General features: G+C 38.0%; 1 protein-coding gene across 3 annotated transcripts in view; it reads left to right on the plus strand.

Moving 5' to 3' along the window:
• The window catches only part of SRBD1 (S1 RNA binding domain 1), a 197,593-nt gene that overhangs the window by 27,525 nt on the left and 153,927 nt on the right, over positions 1 to 16,141 (plus strand). For all 3 annotated transcript variants that reach the window (XM_008699821.2, XM_008699822.2, XM_008699823.2), the window contains exons 6-9: positions 584 to 701; positions 1,730 to 1,868; positions 6,122 to 6,218; positions 7,482 to 7,617. In XM_008699821.2, the coding sequence (XP_008698043.2) occupies positions 584 to 701; positions 1,730 to 1,868; positions 6,122 to 6,218; positions 7,482 to 7,617 (490 nt within the window). The remainder of the gene's footprint in view (positions 1 to 583; positions 702 to 1,729; positions 1,869 to 6,121; positions 6,219 to 7,481; positions 7,618 to 16,141) is intronic.

Genomic DNA, 16,141 nt, shown 5'->3' on the forward strand with positions numbered 1-16,141 from the left:
ACAAAGAAATAGAGTGGCTGCATCATGTAGAAACCCACAAACACTATCAGATGATCTAAGGTGATTAGTGAAAATCATTTGCCACCTAAAGGATGCAGTGATAAGAACACACCATTACTTCTGTAACATCAGAGAAACTCAAACTGTAGGACATTCTACCAAATAACTGGCTTGTAACATTCTGAAGTATCAAGGCTTTGAAAATCAAGGGGAGACTGAGATACTATTTCAGCTTGAAGGAAACCATAGGCACATGGCAATTACATACAACCCACTCTTAACAAAATTCACTATCAAGGACATTATTGAAACAGTTGATGAAACTTAGGTGAGATCTGCGGATTAGAATATAGTAATAGATCTATATTCATTAACTGATTTTGATATCTATATTGTTATGTAGGAGATTCTTATTTATAGAAAATATACCCTAAAATATTTGGGTAATGGTAACTTATTCTTAAGTGGTTCAGAGGGGAAAATGTTTTTATCTCACCTACAACATTCCTGTAAGTTTGAGATAGCTTCAAAAAGGAAGTTTTGACACATAAGTCTTGTATATTACAAAAGTTTTTATTTTCAGGGCTGTTGCAAAGAAGGTTCATAGTACAATCCAAAAAATCAAAAAGGAGGGGAAGATGTCTGAGTGCTTGTTAAAAGCCTTGCTGAACTGTAAAACTTTTGAAGAACTAGAACATGTGGTAAGCAACTCTTTTAATCTTTTAATACAATACCTACCTAATTATAATATTATTTGGATCTTTTTATAGCTAAAAAAGATCTGGAAATAAAAAGATAAAGTCATCAACCATCATTATGTAATTCAACAAAGTGCTTATTCAATAAATATCTATCAAGTGCTTTTTTTGTGTGGCTTGCTAAGATAAGTAATACAGAGTCCTTGTCTCCAAGGCATTCCCAGTTAAGTGGGGAGACAAAGGAGTGTAGGTTATGGAACTGAGAAGCTTAAGGGAGAGTGCTCAGCTGGAGACCTAACTGTGAGGGTCTTCAGCATGTAGTTGGTATTTAAAGCCATGAGAATGGAAGATTTCACTCAGGGAGAGTTTGTAGGTAAACAAGTCAGGATAGAGCATTGAGGCACACTAACTTTTGAAGCATGGTGGAGGAAGGGAGAACCAAAGAAGGAGACATGGAAAGAATGGTCAGGGAAGTAGGAGGAGAATCAAGAGATGATGACACCATGGAAGACTATAGGTGATCCATTGTTAAGTAAGTAAATGTAGTGGGGAAGTTTGGCAAGATAAGGACTGAAAAATGTATATTTGTAAGTAGGGGATCATTATGCCTCTTTGGGATACCACTTTTAGCAAGGTATGGGAAGAGAAGCCCAATGGCTCAGGTTGAGGAGTGAATGTGTGTTAAGAAGTAGAAGCATTGTGTGTTGGCAGCTATTAGAGGAGCTCCGTTGGGTTGAGGAGAGGATCTTATAGTCCTTGTAGTCTAGGCACTGAGTTTTTAAGATGAGTGAATACCAACAAATGGTTATTGTAAAGTAAATAGAAAAGTGTAAAGAATCAGGTAAGGAATAACCATCTTTGTATAGCTAGTTGTCTCTGGTTGGTATTAATTCATCTCTGAAGGGAGAGGAAAGGGTTGAGAAAAGGGTGTCTTTAGCATTCCCACCATGTCTTCTAATTTTGTGTTTTAATTTTGACTTGCTTTTTAAAACTGACTGGTATGGTATATTTTCTGACTTTTTTTTTTCTAGGCAGCTCCATATAAAACTGGGAGCAAAGGCACCAAAGCCCAGAGAGCAAAGCAGTTGGGATTAGAAGGAGCAGCCAAGACACTCCTTGAGAATCCAGGGGTGCTCAATCTGCTATCTTATATTAGACCCAGTGTAAAAGGTACAGCTTTACGTCAAGAGATCATCCCTGTTTCTTTTTATTTTCGTTTTCTTTTTCCTTTTTAAATTTGAAAACTATGTTTTAAAAAAATGGTTTCATTAAGTAATGACTATACAAAGAGTATTATAGCATATAAAGAATAAATAATTCTAATAAAATAAATCCCCATATACCTCAACTGCTTAGCTATTCTGCTTCCTCTTTTGATGAAGTTCCTGTTCTAGTCTTTTGCCCATTTTTATTGTGTTGTTTCTCTTTCTCTTTTTTTAATTAATTTATAAGTACTTTTTAAGATACTCTTTCTCAGTTATATGTATTACAAATCTTTCCTCCCAGTTTATAACTTTTCACTTTCTTTATGCTGTTTATTAAATAAACAGAAAATAGAAGGTCTTAGTTTTATTATAGTTAATTTATTAATCATTTCAGTTTTGTTAATATTTCCTCTAAGATACTTGTTCTTTTTTCTTTTTAGAGAAATTTCTTCATGTCCCAAAGTTTTAAAGAATGTCCTATATAGTCTTTTAAAACTTTTATTCTATTTCTAAAAATTTATTTAATTATAAAAGTCATGTCTACTTTTTAAAAAGAATTTCAACAATTCTGACATATATGTTTTAAAGTGAAGTCCTGCTTCCACACTTCTACTCTCCAGGAGTAAAGGGTCTTTTTTCTGAAATGTATCTTCCTAACCTTTTGTGTATCTGTGCACAAGAAGGAGAGTGAGATGGGAAGAGGGTATGGGAGAGAGAATTTCTGAGAGAAACCCATGGAAAGTGACAACTGATACATGTCAAGATACATTGGTTTTATTGACAAAATAAGCCCTAGAGTGAGAGCTCTTTGAGCAAGAGTGGCTTTTTATAGGAGTTCTGACAGGATAGGATGGGGAGATTGGTACTCTCCTAAGTCCTATGCTCATTCTAGTTTCTTTGGCCTTCTGTTTATTCTTTTGGCTAGGAGACCTAAGTGTCTACAGAGGGCAGTCTCTGATAAGAATCTCCACATTCTGTACTACACTGTGGGGAATCCTAGCATATTGTAACCTACATTCATTTTAAACTATTCAGCAATGTGAGTTTGTGATTAAAAAATTAAGGATGAGTGTCTGTAAAAATACGAATGTCTGTTCACATACAGATACACACATCTTAATATCTGTTTCAAAAACGGCAATAATTAAAAGAGAAAGCAAATAAGTATTGAATATAGAGATGGATTGAAATGAGTAAAACTCGAGTTTAATTTTTTCATGTGTTTTTTTAGTTGGATTTTCAGATGATGCAATTTTAATGTTTTAGTAGTAGCTGAGACTATAGCTGAGCATTAACGTCAGCCACAGTGGGAACTTTCTTGCCCAGTGATAGTTTTCTTAGAATCAGATATTGGAGTTTTCAGAATATCAGATGCATAAAAGTTTATTGTCTGTTCTTACTCTTTTATGATCGATTTCCTTTCCTTTTCACCTCCTTTGGTACAAAATTTTCCTTCATTTTGCATACATACTGAGTTCCTACTGGGTAGGTTTGATGACTCTATCTCTTTTCATGACTGTATATGGTGATGCTCGTGAACTACATGGTGATGGACACTTGGTGATACTTCTGTCAATGGGCTTGGTCAGGGCTCAGTGCAGTTACAGGAGCATATATTGAACTTTCTGTTTGCTTTATTCCCTCTTCCTCTGATCATAAATGTCAAAGAATTACAATTGATTCCAAACACACTAGATACTGGTTTTTAAAGTTTGCTTGGATTGTTTTTTTCCTTTTCTCTGTCCCATCATTTTTTGGGCTATACACATACTCATGTTCATGCTCAATTCTTTTATTTTTCTAAAGAAATATTTTCATCATTCCCATCATTTCTAAAAGAAGAAACCAGCTATTTCAGTGTGAAGTGGAAGACACTTCTTACTTGCCACAGACCAGTAAGAATTTGGTCTGAATCAAAAAGATATACGTGCCACAAATGGACTACATCCTAGAATTTTGAGAATATCCCCACGTTGTTTACAAGGAGGAGTAGCTGATTGCTGTGTTGTGTGGAGAAGAGGTAGCCTTGTTGCAGATAAAGTGAAAGGAAGTGTTGGCCCTCCAATTTTTGTTACAGTTGTGGAGCTTTGAAGAATCTGGCTGGAAAGTTTTCACTACAACAAAGGAGATATGATTTTCTGCTTCTGTGGTCTTATTTTCTCCTGATTTCACTGAGGTGCTAAACTTTTTGAACTCTTGTTATTTTGGGCTGTCTTAAGCCCCGATGATCAATTCTCTCTGATGGAAGAAAATGCTTATTCAAACACGCAAGACTCTTTTTCCAGTCCTTTCTCTTCCTGGTTGGATTGAGAGGGAGGTAATGTAATTTGGATGAGCTACCCAAGTGACTCTGATAATTTCTACCTCCCATTAGGAACCACGGCTCTAGAGGTAGCTCAAGGCACCTCCCCAGCTGTGTTTTTGTTTTTTTTAAACTTTAATGGGTATCAGAATCATCTGGAAGCCTCTGCAAAACAAAAATCCCCAAGTATAGGAATCCATATTTTTAGTAAGTACCTAGCATGGATTTATTTTTGGGTCCTTAGACTATACAAAATATTGCTCTAGGGGCACCTGGGTGGCACAGCGGTTAAGCGTCTGCCTTCGGCTCAGGGCGTGATCCTGGCGTTATGGGATCGAGCCCCACATCAGGCTCCTCCGCTATGAGCCTGCTTCTTCCTCTCCCACTCCCCTTGCTTGTGTTTCCTCTCCCGCTGGCTGTCTCTATCTCTGTCAAATAAATAAATAAAATCTTAAAAAAAAAAAAATAACATTGCTCTAGAGCTCTAGTGTAATTTTAATTATGTAAGATTTATTAATTTTAAAAAATTTACAAATTGTATTCACCAGGAATGATGGTGAAGGTCTCTTATTTATAACAACAAAGTATATAACTCCTTTTTTTCTGTTCTCTTTCATTGATGATTCTCATTGGAGATAGGTTCCATCTTTGCTTCTGACTTACTACTCTGGTGTTTCTATTAAATATTGTATAATGATGCTGTAAGGTGCTTTGGGACTGCAGGAATTAGTGCATTAGTGACTGGTTTTCTTAGATGAAGACTGATATAGGGAGATAGCTCACCCAAGAGCAGACATTTATTGACTGCTTCCTATATGTCACAACTGTTCTAGGTCCTTTACATATACAACCTTCCACCTCTCAAAGGTAATTCACTCCTGAAAATCCCCTCATAGGGAAACTCTCTTAAAATGTAAACAGAATTTGTATTAATTTTAGTGGTTAAATTTCTTTAAAATAATTTTAGTTATTTTAATAGTTAAAATTAGTTATAACAAAACCCAACAAGGCATTTCTCTTTGTTAATGACTCCATAAGTCTGTCATCTTATTCTCTTTGTCTTTTGTACCTATTACTCATTAAAACTATGCTCTCAGAAAAACATAACTTATGATACTTAGGGCTTGTGTAATTCAAACTTCAATGCAAGAAAAAAAAGCTTTAATGGAAATAGAGCAACTAAGAAGAAATGGGAAAAAAGCAGTGCAAATAATCTCTCTCGGTGTATATATAAGTTGATATCACAGGGGCCATAATGTTCAAGAGTCACTGCTATAAATTAACAAACCAGAAGCACTTGGAAAGAACCTTATGCACCATTGGTAGACAATTCAGTTAGGAAGATGAATGACCACATAATGGCTCTTGTTTTGTGCTCATGAGATTTGAGAAATTCAAATGGGTCATTAAAAGTGTGAATAAGTGCCTCATAAGTCAAAATAAGAATATTAATAAAATGACTTGTAAAGGATAATTTTTGTAACTGGTATGAAATGGTATACCTTGGGTTACGACTCTGTTAATATATATTTCCTATAGCACGTTTATTCTTTATAAACACTTCATGAAATAGGTGCTATTCCATTTTTATAGGAAACTGAGGCACAGAGAGGTCAAGTAATTCGCCCAAGGTTACACATTTGGTTAGTGGTGGAACTAGGATTAGACCAGGCAGCTGGCTCCAGAGCTGCATTTTTTACCACTAGGTTATATGATATGTAAAGGTCCTGTATTATTGCTTGGAGACTTTTTATTTTTTTGCAGAGGTAAGCTACTCACTGCTATGATACTTCTCTGTCTTAAGGTTTTCAATTTAAGGGTTTATTTTGACTGGAATAAATTTATTATGATTTAATTATAGACTTAAAAATCCAATCTGTAATTCTTGCTTTGTTTTCCCCTTTACCCTTCTAAAGGACTTTCAGCCCTCCAGGATATAGAAACAGGAGTGCAGCATATTTTAGCAGACATGATTGCTAAAGACAAAGACACGCTTGACTTCATTCGGAAATTGTGAGTAACTCTTTTATAGTTTTCTGCTTTGTGGACTCATGCTGTTAAGGGTCATATGGTTAGTGCTAACACTAGTGTTCATTAGAAACTTTATTTTTAGATTTTTTTTGGTAGCAGAACTCTTTGTTCAAGCAACAGAACCCTAATATATTAAACAGATAAAAGTAAAGTTGCTTTAATTGAATACTAGGCAGGGAGCCTGGAACTCTGCTTGCTCATCCTCCTTACACTGACACACCTCAATGGAGGGCTCTGAGGAACAGTTTAAAAACCATTGCATTACACAATGTATGCCAGAGGTTCATATTCATTTAGACTGAGTGGCATGCTTTTTAAACATATTGTGATGTATGTAGTATACATGTATTATAATATCTCATTTCTGATATTTATAAATGATTGAGTTAACTTGAGAATGTTTTCTATCAGGTATAGATAAAAGTGCTGACCTCAAAATGAATTTCAGCTGATGCAGAGAGCTGCTTATCCATGGTATCATGGTCCCTTTATAAGAGATTAAAACCTCATGACTTAGGCCCTACTTGGGCTTTTGGATTTTATGCCTCATTAAAAAAAGATACTATCTTAAAACCCTATTTTAATATATTTTTCAGCTGTGTGTCAGCAGAGAACACAGGGTTTTGCCAGTGGTCTGCTTTTACTCTTTCTCCACATCTCTGTACGAGGTGTGCAGAGGAGAGGAAAGGTGGAGATGAACCAGTTGACTGCAGTGGCTTGTCAGGGTTTTTGTTAATACAGGGAGAGAAGTTTCTTAGTTCCTCAGTAATAGTAACAGTAATTCCTAATAGGAATGAGTCAAAGGAGGAGAATTGCCTAGGTTTTAAATGTGTTTTTATAAGTAATTATCCTTCCGAAATTTGTTTCAGTTTTATAAACTGTCGCTAGAAGCTGTTCTGCCATGTCTTGTTTCCCTTCTTTTTAGCTTTTACTTGGCTCTGATTGCGTAGACCCGAATTATTGATCTTGTATGTGTGATTTTGGTCTTGCATAACTGCAGATGAACTGATTTAGGCATTTTATAGGAGGATTGGGTTGCTATATGCATAGATCTGGAGGATCTATGCTAGCAGAGTCCTCTTTTGATGGATTAGTACCTTTTTATACTTGGGCATCATTTAAAAAAAAATCTCATTTGGTAATAGATTAAGTTTTTTTGCTAACATTATTTCCATATAATGTGTTTCTTTGCTGAAGGACCTGTTAGTAACTACTTGCTTTTTGAATATTTGTTTATCTGAGCAGGTGCCAAAATAGGTATATTTGTATCCAGTCATCTCTGGCAAAGGTGTCCTCAAAAAAAGTAAATGAGAAGGATGTTGATAAGTTTCTGCTCTACCAGAATTTTTCATGCAACATAAGAAACATCCAGCATCATCAGGTAAATAAACTGCTTATCCATGCTGATAGTAATAATAATGATGATACTTCGGATTTGCCTACTACTTTACTTATTAAGGAATTAAAGAATTTTAAGGCAACAATTTTCTTCTTTTTTTATATAAATTCTTATAATATTGTCATAACTTTCCCATTTCACAAATGCGGAACTCAAGACCCAGAAAAAGTAGTAAAACTGAGCATTATTAGCAGAGCTGACAATATACCACTTCAGGTATCTTGACTTTTTGACTGGTGATCTTTCGTATTAGACTTTGCTCCTCTCTGTGCTTGGCTTTGAGCTCAATACTGGATCTTTTCCTTGTGACATACAAATTAGAGATAATCTGATTTAGAATAAAGTGTGAGATCTCACTTAGTTGTGTAAATTTTAGTTATTATATCTCTTTTACTCTCATTTTTCAGTTTAGTAGTTTTTTTTCCTAATTGTTCTATCTACAATGTGGAAAGTAGCTTTTATGTCATATGGTGGGAAAAAGATGATTTACAAACTGAAAATAAAATCATACTGGCTTTACATTTACCTGTGTAGCTACTTTTACCAGTGTTCTTTATTTATTTGTATGCTTTTGAGTTATTGTATAGTGTCCTTTCATTTCTGCCTGAAGGACTTACTGTAACATTTCATGTAGGGCTGGTCTACTAGTGACAAACTCCCTCAGTTTTTGTTTATCTGTAAGGTCTTAATTTTTTTTTAAGTTTATTATTAATTGTGGTAAAATACATGGAACATATGTATTTAGCTTATAACTTTACCATCCCAACCATTTTTAAGTGCACAGTTCAGTAATGTTAAGTATATTTACATCTTTGTGCAACCCATCTCCAGAACTTTTTTTGGGTGAATTCTAGGTTGACAGTTTTTTCTTTCAGCTCTTTGAATTTATCATCCCACTGTCTTCTAGTCTCCATGGTTTTGATGAAGAATCAGCTGTTAATCTTACGAGTCCTTAACACATGATAGATTACTTCTCTTCTTCCAGGATTCTCTGGCTTTAGGTTTTGATAGTTTGATTATATTGTGTCTCACTGTAGATCTCCTTGAGTTTATCCTTCTTGGGGTTCATTCTGATTTTTGGATGTGTTGATTGTTTTTCATCAAAACTGAAAAATTTGGGCCATTATTTTTTCAAATATTCTTTCTGCCTTTCTCTCCTCTCCTGGGTCTCCTGTTAATTGTTATGTTGGTATACTCAATAATGTCCCACAGGTTTCTTAGGCTCTGTTTCTTTCTTTCTTTCTTTCTTTTTTTTTTTTTCTTTTTCTTCTCAGACTCTATAATCTCAATTGACCTATCTTCAGGTTTGCTGATTCTTTCTTCTGCTTGCTCAAATTAACTATTGAACACTTTCAGTAAATTTTTCATTTCAGTCATTGTAGTTCTCAGCTCAGAATTTCTATTTGGTTTCTTTTTGTAATTCTCAACTCTTTACTGATATTCTGCGTTTGTCGAGACCACATTCTCCTGATTTTTTTTAGGTCTCTGTCCATGATTTCCTTTAACTCTGAGCATATTTAAGACAGTTGATTTAGAGTGGTCTGGTAAGACCAATGTCTGAGTTTCTTCAGGGATAGTTTCTGTTTCTTTTTTCCTGTAAATGGGTCATACTTTCTTGTTTCTTTGCATGCCTTGTAATTTTATGTTAAAAACTTGACATTTTGAATGTTATAAACTGGCAACACTGAAAATCAGATCCTCCCCCTCAATATTTGTTGTTGCTGCTGTTGGAGAGTTTGTTGTTTGTTGAGTACCTTCTAAACTATTTTTGAAATGTCTGTATTCTTTGTCATGTGTGACCACTGAAATCTCTTCCATTAGTTTAGTGGGCCACTAGTTTTTTGACAGAGATTTTCTTAATGTCTAAATAGCCAAAACAAAGAACACATTCTCCTAGTTCTTGCAGAGTAACTATTTGTTGGGGATACTCCTTCAAACATTAGCATAGCAAAGCTGTTTACAACTCTCCCCTTAGCCTTCACTTCCTGTTTGTATGGAGCCCAAAGGTTAGTCAAAGGTGAAAGCTTAAGGTCTTTTCAGAGCATGTGTCTAGTCCCAAGCATGCATACAGATTCTGAGATTCTCTAGTCTATTCAGGAACATTAAAAAGCCCCTTTCCCCTCAAGTATCTAATATACAAGCCTCTTTTTCATCCAGTGGTTGTTTTTTGGGAGGGGGGTCTATTTGTTGGTTACCCTGACTGTAGTCCTTCATCACCTACTGTTATCCCTTACCCCTCAACACTGCAACTAATTTATTTGCCTTTAAATACTTCTGACAAATGCTACCCAGAGAATGGCTTCTGTCCTGGGGAAACTCTGAGACAGGCAAAATGAAGGCAGGCCCTTGAGTCCATCCTTCAGGAAGCCATCAGATCAAAACACACAACCACAAATTTTTGAGAATAAGGTTCATGTTGCTCCCTCTGGCACTATCAATCTGTGCTAGGAATGTAGGCTGTTATCTTCATGGCCACTGCTCATCTGCAGAGCAGAGGATGGCAAATTTGGGTAAGTTAAAAGTGTTTTTGTTTTTTTTTAAATTTTTTTTATTATATTATGTTAGTCACCATACAGTATATCCTGGTTTCTGATGTAAAGTTCGATGATTCATTACTTGCATATAACACCCAGTGCACCATGCAATACGTGCCCTCCTTACTACCCATCACCAGTCTATCCCATTCCCCCACCCCTCTCCCCTCTGAAGCCCTCAGTTTGTTTCTCAGAGTCCATAGTCTCTCATGCTTCATTCCCCCTTCTGATTACCCCCTCTTTCTTTACCCTCTCTTCCCCTACCGATCTTCCTAGTTCTTATGTTCCATAGATGAGAGAAATCATATATAATTGTCTTTCTCTGCTTGACTTATTTCACTTAGCATTATCTCCTCCAGTGCCGTCCATGTTGCAGCAAATGTTGAGAACTCGCTCTTTCTGATAGCTGAGTAATATTCCCTTGTATATATGGACCACAACTTCTTAATCCAGTCATCTGTTGAAGGGCATCTCGGTTCCTTCCATGATTTAGCTATCGTGGACAATGCTGCTATGATCATTGGGGTGCATATGGCCCTTCTCTTCACTACGTCTGTACCTTTGAGGTAAATACCCAGTAGTGCAATGCCTGGGTCATAGGGTAGCTCAATTTTTAACTTTTTAAGGGACCTCCACACTGTTTTCCAGAGTGGTTTTACCAACTGGCATTCCCACTAACAGTGTAGGAGGGATCCCCTTTCTCCACATCACCTCCAGCAATTGTTGTTTCTTGCCTTGTCAATTTTTGCCATTCTAACTGGCGTAAGGTGGTATCTTAGTGTGGTTTTGATTTGAATTTCCCTGATGGCTAATGATTTTGAACATTTTTTCATGTGTATGTTAGCCATTTGTATGTCATCATTGGAAAAGTGTCTGTTCATATCTTCTGCCCATTTTATGATTTGTTTATTTGTTTCTCGCGTATTGAGTTTGAGAAGTTCTTTGTAGATCTTGGATACCAGTCTTTTATCTGTAGCATCATTTGCAAATATATTCTCCCATTCCGTGGGCTGCCTCTTAGTTTCTTTGACTGTTTCCTTGGCTGTGCAGAAGCTTTTTATCTTGATGAAGTCCCACAAGTTCATTTTATCTTTTGTTTCTCTTGCCTTTGGGGATGTGTCATGAAAAAGGTTGCTTTGGCCTATGTCATAGAGGTTGCTGCCTATGTTCTCCTCTAGGATTTTGATGGATTCCTTTCTCACATCGAGGTCTTTCATCCATTTGGAGTTTATCTTTGTGTATGGTGTGAGAGAGTGGTCAAGTTTCATTCTTTTGCATGTAGCTGTCCAATTTTCCCAGCACCATTTATTGAAGAGACTGTCTTTTTCCCACCGGATGTTTTTTCCTGCTTTATCAAAGATTAGTTGCCCAAAGAGCCGAGGGTCCATTTCTGGGCTCTCTATTCTGTTCCATTGGTCTATGTGTCTGTTTTTGTGTCAGTACCATGCTGTCTTTGTGATCACAGCTTTGTAGTACAGCTCGAAATCCGGCATTGTGATGCCCCCAGCTTTGTTTTTCCTTTTCAACAGTTCCTTGGAGATTCGGGGCCTTTTCTGTTTCCATACAAATTTAAGGACTGTTTGTTCCAGTTCTTTGAAAAATGTCCTTGGTATTTTGATCGGGATAGCATTGAAAGTGTAGATTGCTCTGGGTAGCATGGACATTTTAACTATGTTAATTCTTCCGATTCATGAGCATGGAATATCTTTCCATCTTTTTATGTCTTCCTCAATGTCTTTCAAGAGTGATTTATAGTTTCTAGAATATAGGTCCTTTACGTCTCTGGTTAAGTTAATTCCAAGGTAACGTATGGTTTTTGGTGCTATTGTAAATGGGATGGATTCCCTAATTTCTCTTTCTTCGGTCTCGTTATTCGTGTATAGAAATGCAACTGATTTCTGAGCATTTATTTTGTATCCTGCCACGTTACTGAATTGCTCTATAACTTCTAATAGTTTGGGAGTGGCTTCTTTTGGGTTTTCCATATAGAGTATCATGTCATCTGCAAAGAGAGACATTTTGACTTCTTCTTTGCCAATTTGAATACCTTTGATCCCTTTTTGTCGTCTGATTGCTGTTGCAAGGACTTCTAGTACTATGTTGAATAATAGTGGCGAGAGTGGGCATCCTTGTCGTGTTCCTGATCTTAAGGGAAAGGCTTCCAGCTTTTCCCCATTGAGAATAATATTTGCAGTAGGCTTTTCATAGATGGCTTTTATGAGATTGAGAAATGTACCTTCTATTCCTACACTCTGAAGGGTTTTAATCAGGAAAGGATGCTGTATTTTGTCAAATGCTTTTTCGGCATCGATTGAGAGGATCATATGGTTCCTGAGTCTTTTCTTGTTGATATGATGTATCACGCTGATTGATTTGCGAATATTGAACCACGCTTGCATCCCAGGTATGAATCCCACTTGATCGTGATGGATAATCCTTTTAATGTACTGTTGGATTCTATTAGCAAGTATCTTGTTGAGGATTTTGGCGTCCATATTCATTAGGGAAATCGGTCTGTAATTCTCCTTTTTGAGGGGGTCTTTGCCTGGTTTGGGGATCAAGGTAATATTGGCCTCATAGAATGAGTTTGGTAGCTTTCCTTCTGTTTCTATTTTTTGAAATAGCTTTAGGAGAATAGGTATTATTTCTTCTTTGAATGTTTGGTAGAATTCCCCAGGAAAACCGTCCGGGCCTGGAGTTTTGTTATTTGGAAGGTTGTTTATCACTGACTCAATTTCTTCATAATTAATTGGCCTGTTTAAGGAATCAATTTCTTCCGGTTTCAATCTTGGTAGTTTATAGGTTTCCAGGAAGGATTCCATCTCTTCCAGATTGCTTAGTTTATTGGCATATAGCTGTTGATAAAAATTTCTAATAATCCTTCCAATTTCAATGGTGTTCGTCGTGACCTCTCCTTTTTCATTCATAATTTTAATAATCTGGGTCCTTTCTCTTTTCTTTTGGATAAGTCTTGCCAGTGGTCTGTCAATTTTATTGATTCTCTCAAAGAACCAGCTTCTAGTCCTGTTGATCTGCTCTACTGTACTTCTGGTTTCTGCTTGATTGATTTCAGCTCTAATTTTGGTCAACTGCTTCCTCGTGCGTGGATTAGGCCTGTCCCTCTGTTGCTGTTCCAGCTTCTTGAGGTGAGAATATAAAAACTGCATTTTAGATTTTTCTATTCTTTTGAGTGAGGCTTGGATGGCTATGTATTTCCCCCTTAGGACTGCCTTTGCAGTATCCCATAGGTTTTGGACTGTTGTATTTTCATTCTCATTGGTCTCCATAAATTGTTTAATTTGATTTTTGATTTCCTGGTTTATCGAGTCATTCCTGAGCAGGATGGTTCTTAGTCTCCAAGTGTTTGAGTTTCTTCCAAATTTTTCCTTGTGGTTGAGTTCCAATTTCAGAGCGTTGTGGTCTGAGAATATGCAGGGGATAATTTCAATCTTTTGGTATCGGTTGAGACCTGTTTTGTGTCCCAGAACATGGTCTATTCTTGAGAATGTTCCATGGGCATTAGAATAGAATGAGTATTCTTTGGTTCTGGGGTGTAGTGTTCTATATATATCTATGAGGTCCAACTCATCGAGTATGGCATTCAAAGCCTTTGATTCTTTGCTTAGTTTTTGCCAGGGTGTTCTGTCTATTTCTGATAGTGGAGTGTTGAGGTCCCCTACTATTAATGTATTTTTATTTATATGTCTCTTTATTCTGGTTAAGAGTTGGCTTGTGTATCTTGCTGCTCCCCTGTTGGGGGCATATATATTTATAATTGTCATATCCACTTGTTGAATACTTCCCTTAAGAATAATATAGTGCCCTTCTGCATCTCTAACTATAGTCTGTAGTTTAAAATCCAATTTATCTGATATGAGAATTGCTACCCCAGCTTTCTTTTGAGGTCCATTTGCGTGAAAGATGGTACTCCATCCCCTTACTCTCAGTCTGAATGCATCTTTGGGTTCGAAATGAGTCTCTTGTAGACAGCAAATGGATGGGTCATTTCTTTTTATCCAATCTGCAACCCTGTGGCGTTTTATGGGATGGTTCAAACCATTTACATTAAGACTGATTACTGAGAGATATGATTTTAATGTTGCCATGTTGCCAGTAAAGTCTTTGTTTGTATTGGCTGTGACTTTCTGTTCTGTATCACTCTTGGGGCCTTTTTACTTTTATAGAACCCCCCGTAATATCTCCTGTAGGGCTGGTTTCGTGGTTACAAAATTGGTTAGTGACTGGCGATTCTGAAATGTCTTTATTTCTCCATCAATTCTGAATGACAGCCTTGCTGGATAAAGGATCCTTGGCTGCATGTTTTTCTCTGAAAGAGCTTTAAATATGCTCCCCCAACCCTTTCTCTCCTTCCAGGTCTGTGTAGACAGGTCTGACGTAATTCCTTTTCTTTGCTGGGGGGGATTTCTCCTTCTCGTCATTCAGATGAGGAGAGGTCGTGGGGTTGTCCAGAGCCCAAATTATTGACCGGGACCCAGGCTGTGCGCCCTTGTTTTGTAGGGATCTTAGGGATGTGGGCTTCTTGATTTTTCAGCCTGCCTTCTGGGGGAGGGGCCTGCCGTGCCGATACTCAGGCAACCCTGTTTGGGTAGAGTCTCCATGTCCCCTGCGAGGGGGGATGGGGATGGGCACACTCTGAGCCAGTCTTTCCAGGCTTTTGTTCTCTGGCGGCTTTCCCTGGCAGTTTGCTGTGCCTCTTCTGAGAGAGCAGCAGTGGCCGAATCTCAGCCTCTGTCTCAGAACAGAGGGATCGCAGACCGTTCTCCACCGATGTTTTGGCCACTTTAACTCTGTTTCTGTTGGTGCTGCTCAACCCTGCAGCGTCCCGGGATGTGCGCCCCACACCCGGCGTCCCAGCCCTCACTTCCAGGGCCGGCGCGTCTCTGTCCTTTGTGTTTCTAACACCGCCAGCTGCCAGCCGCCCCCGCGCGCTCCCGGAGCTCCCGGTCTCAGTCTGGTTCCAGTGAGCACACGGGAGCTCCGGTTTTCAGTCTGGTCGCGTGTGTTCCCCGGCTCACGGTCTCAGTCTGCTGTCTCGTGGGTGCTGGTCCACGAATCCACCCGCTCCCCCGTGCAGGTGGCTTCCGCTTCCTGGCGCCCGAACGCGGCGGCTCCCTCCCCCTTCCGTTTATCTTCCGATATCTGTGCGCAGTTTCACGGCTCCCCGCTTCGTACCCCAATACTCAGCGCTGGAGATGTTCATTTGTAGAGATCCAGATGTATCTTCCTGTGTCTCAGGCTGATTCTGTGGATGTTCAGGCTGGTCTGGTACCTATCCAACTCGACTCAGGGGACCTGCTGAAAAAGGTGTCTCCTACTTCTCCGCCATCTTAACTCACCTCCCACCTAAAAGTGCTCCTTACCAAAACTCTGTGGCTCTTTTTTCTTTAAATGTTCCTCTGGTTGTTGTAAGCTTTTTATTAGGGTCCAGAGTTCTGAAAAAGTTGATTCTGACAGTTTTGGCCAGTTTGTTATTGTTGTAGAGGGATGGACTATTGAAATTCCCTTCTCTATCGTGTTGTTGATGTCACACCTAACAGCATCTTTAAAATATGCTATTGTTCCGCTTGCTCTATTCCAAAACCAGAATGTAGCTTTAACATTATCAACTGTCCTTCTTTATCTTGTTTAATGGTTTTTAGCTTAAAGTCTACTTTGGTATCAGGATTGCAACCTGTATTTTCTTAATGGAAACTGATTCCTCCCTTATTTTAATCTCAGTCCTACAGTTATATGAAATGCTTGCCCTCTGTCCTTTTGCCAGAACTTTCCAGTCTTCTTTTGGTGTAATGAAGCTTATTCTGTAGTCCAGTAGGGAGTTGGCCAGGCTTTTCTGTAGAAGACCAGAGAATAAATGTCTATATTTTCTGAGCCAGGTGGCTTTTGCAGCAGTTATACAACTGCCATTGCAGCATGACAGTAGTCATAGATAATACAGAAACATGGGAGCATGG

Source organism: Ursus maritimus, unplaced genomic scaffold (assembly GCF_017311325.1).
Source record: "Ursus maritimus isolate PB19 unplaced genomic scaffold, ASM1731132v1 scaffold_6, whole genome shotgun sequence".
NCBI classification, from domain to species: domain Eukaryota; kingdom Metazoa; phylum Chordata; class Mammalia; order Carnivora; family Ursidae; genus Ursus; species Ursus maritimus.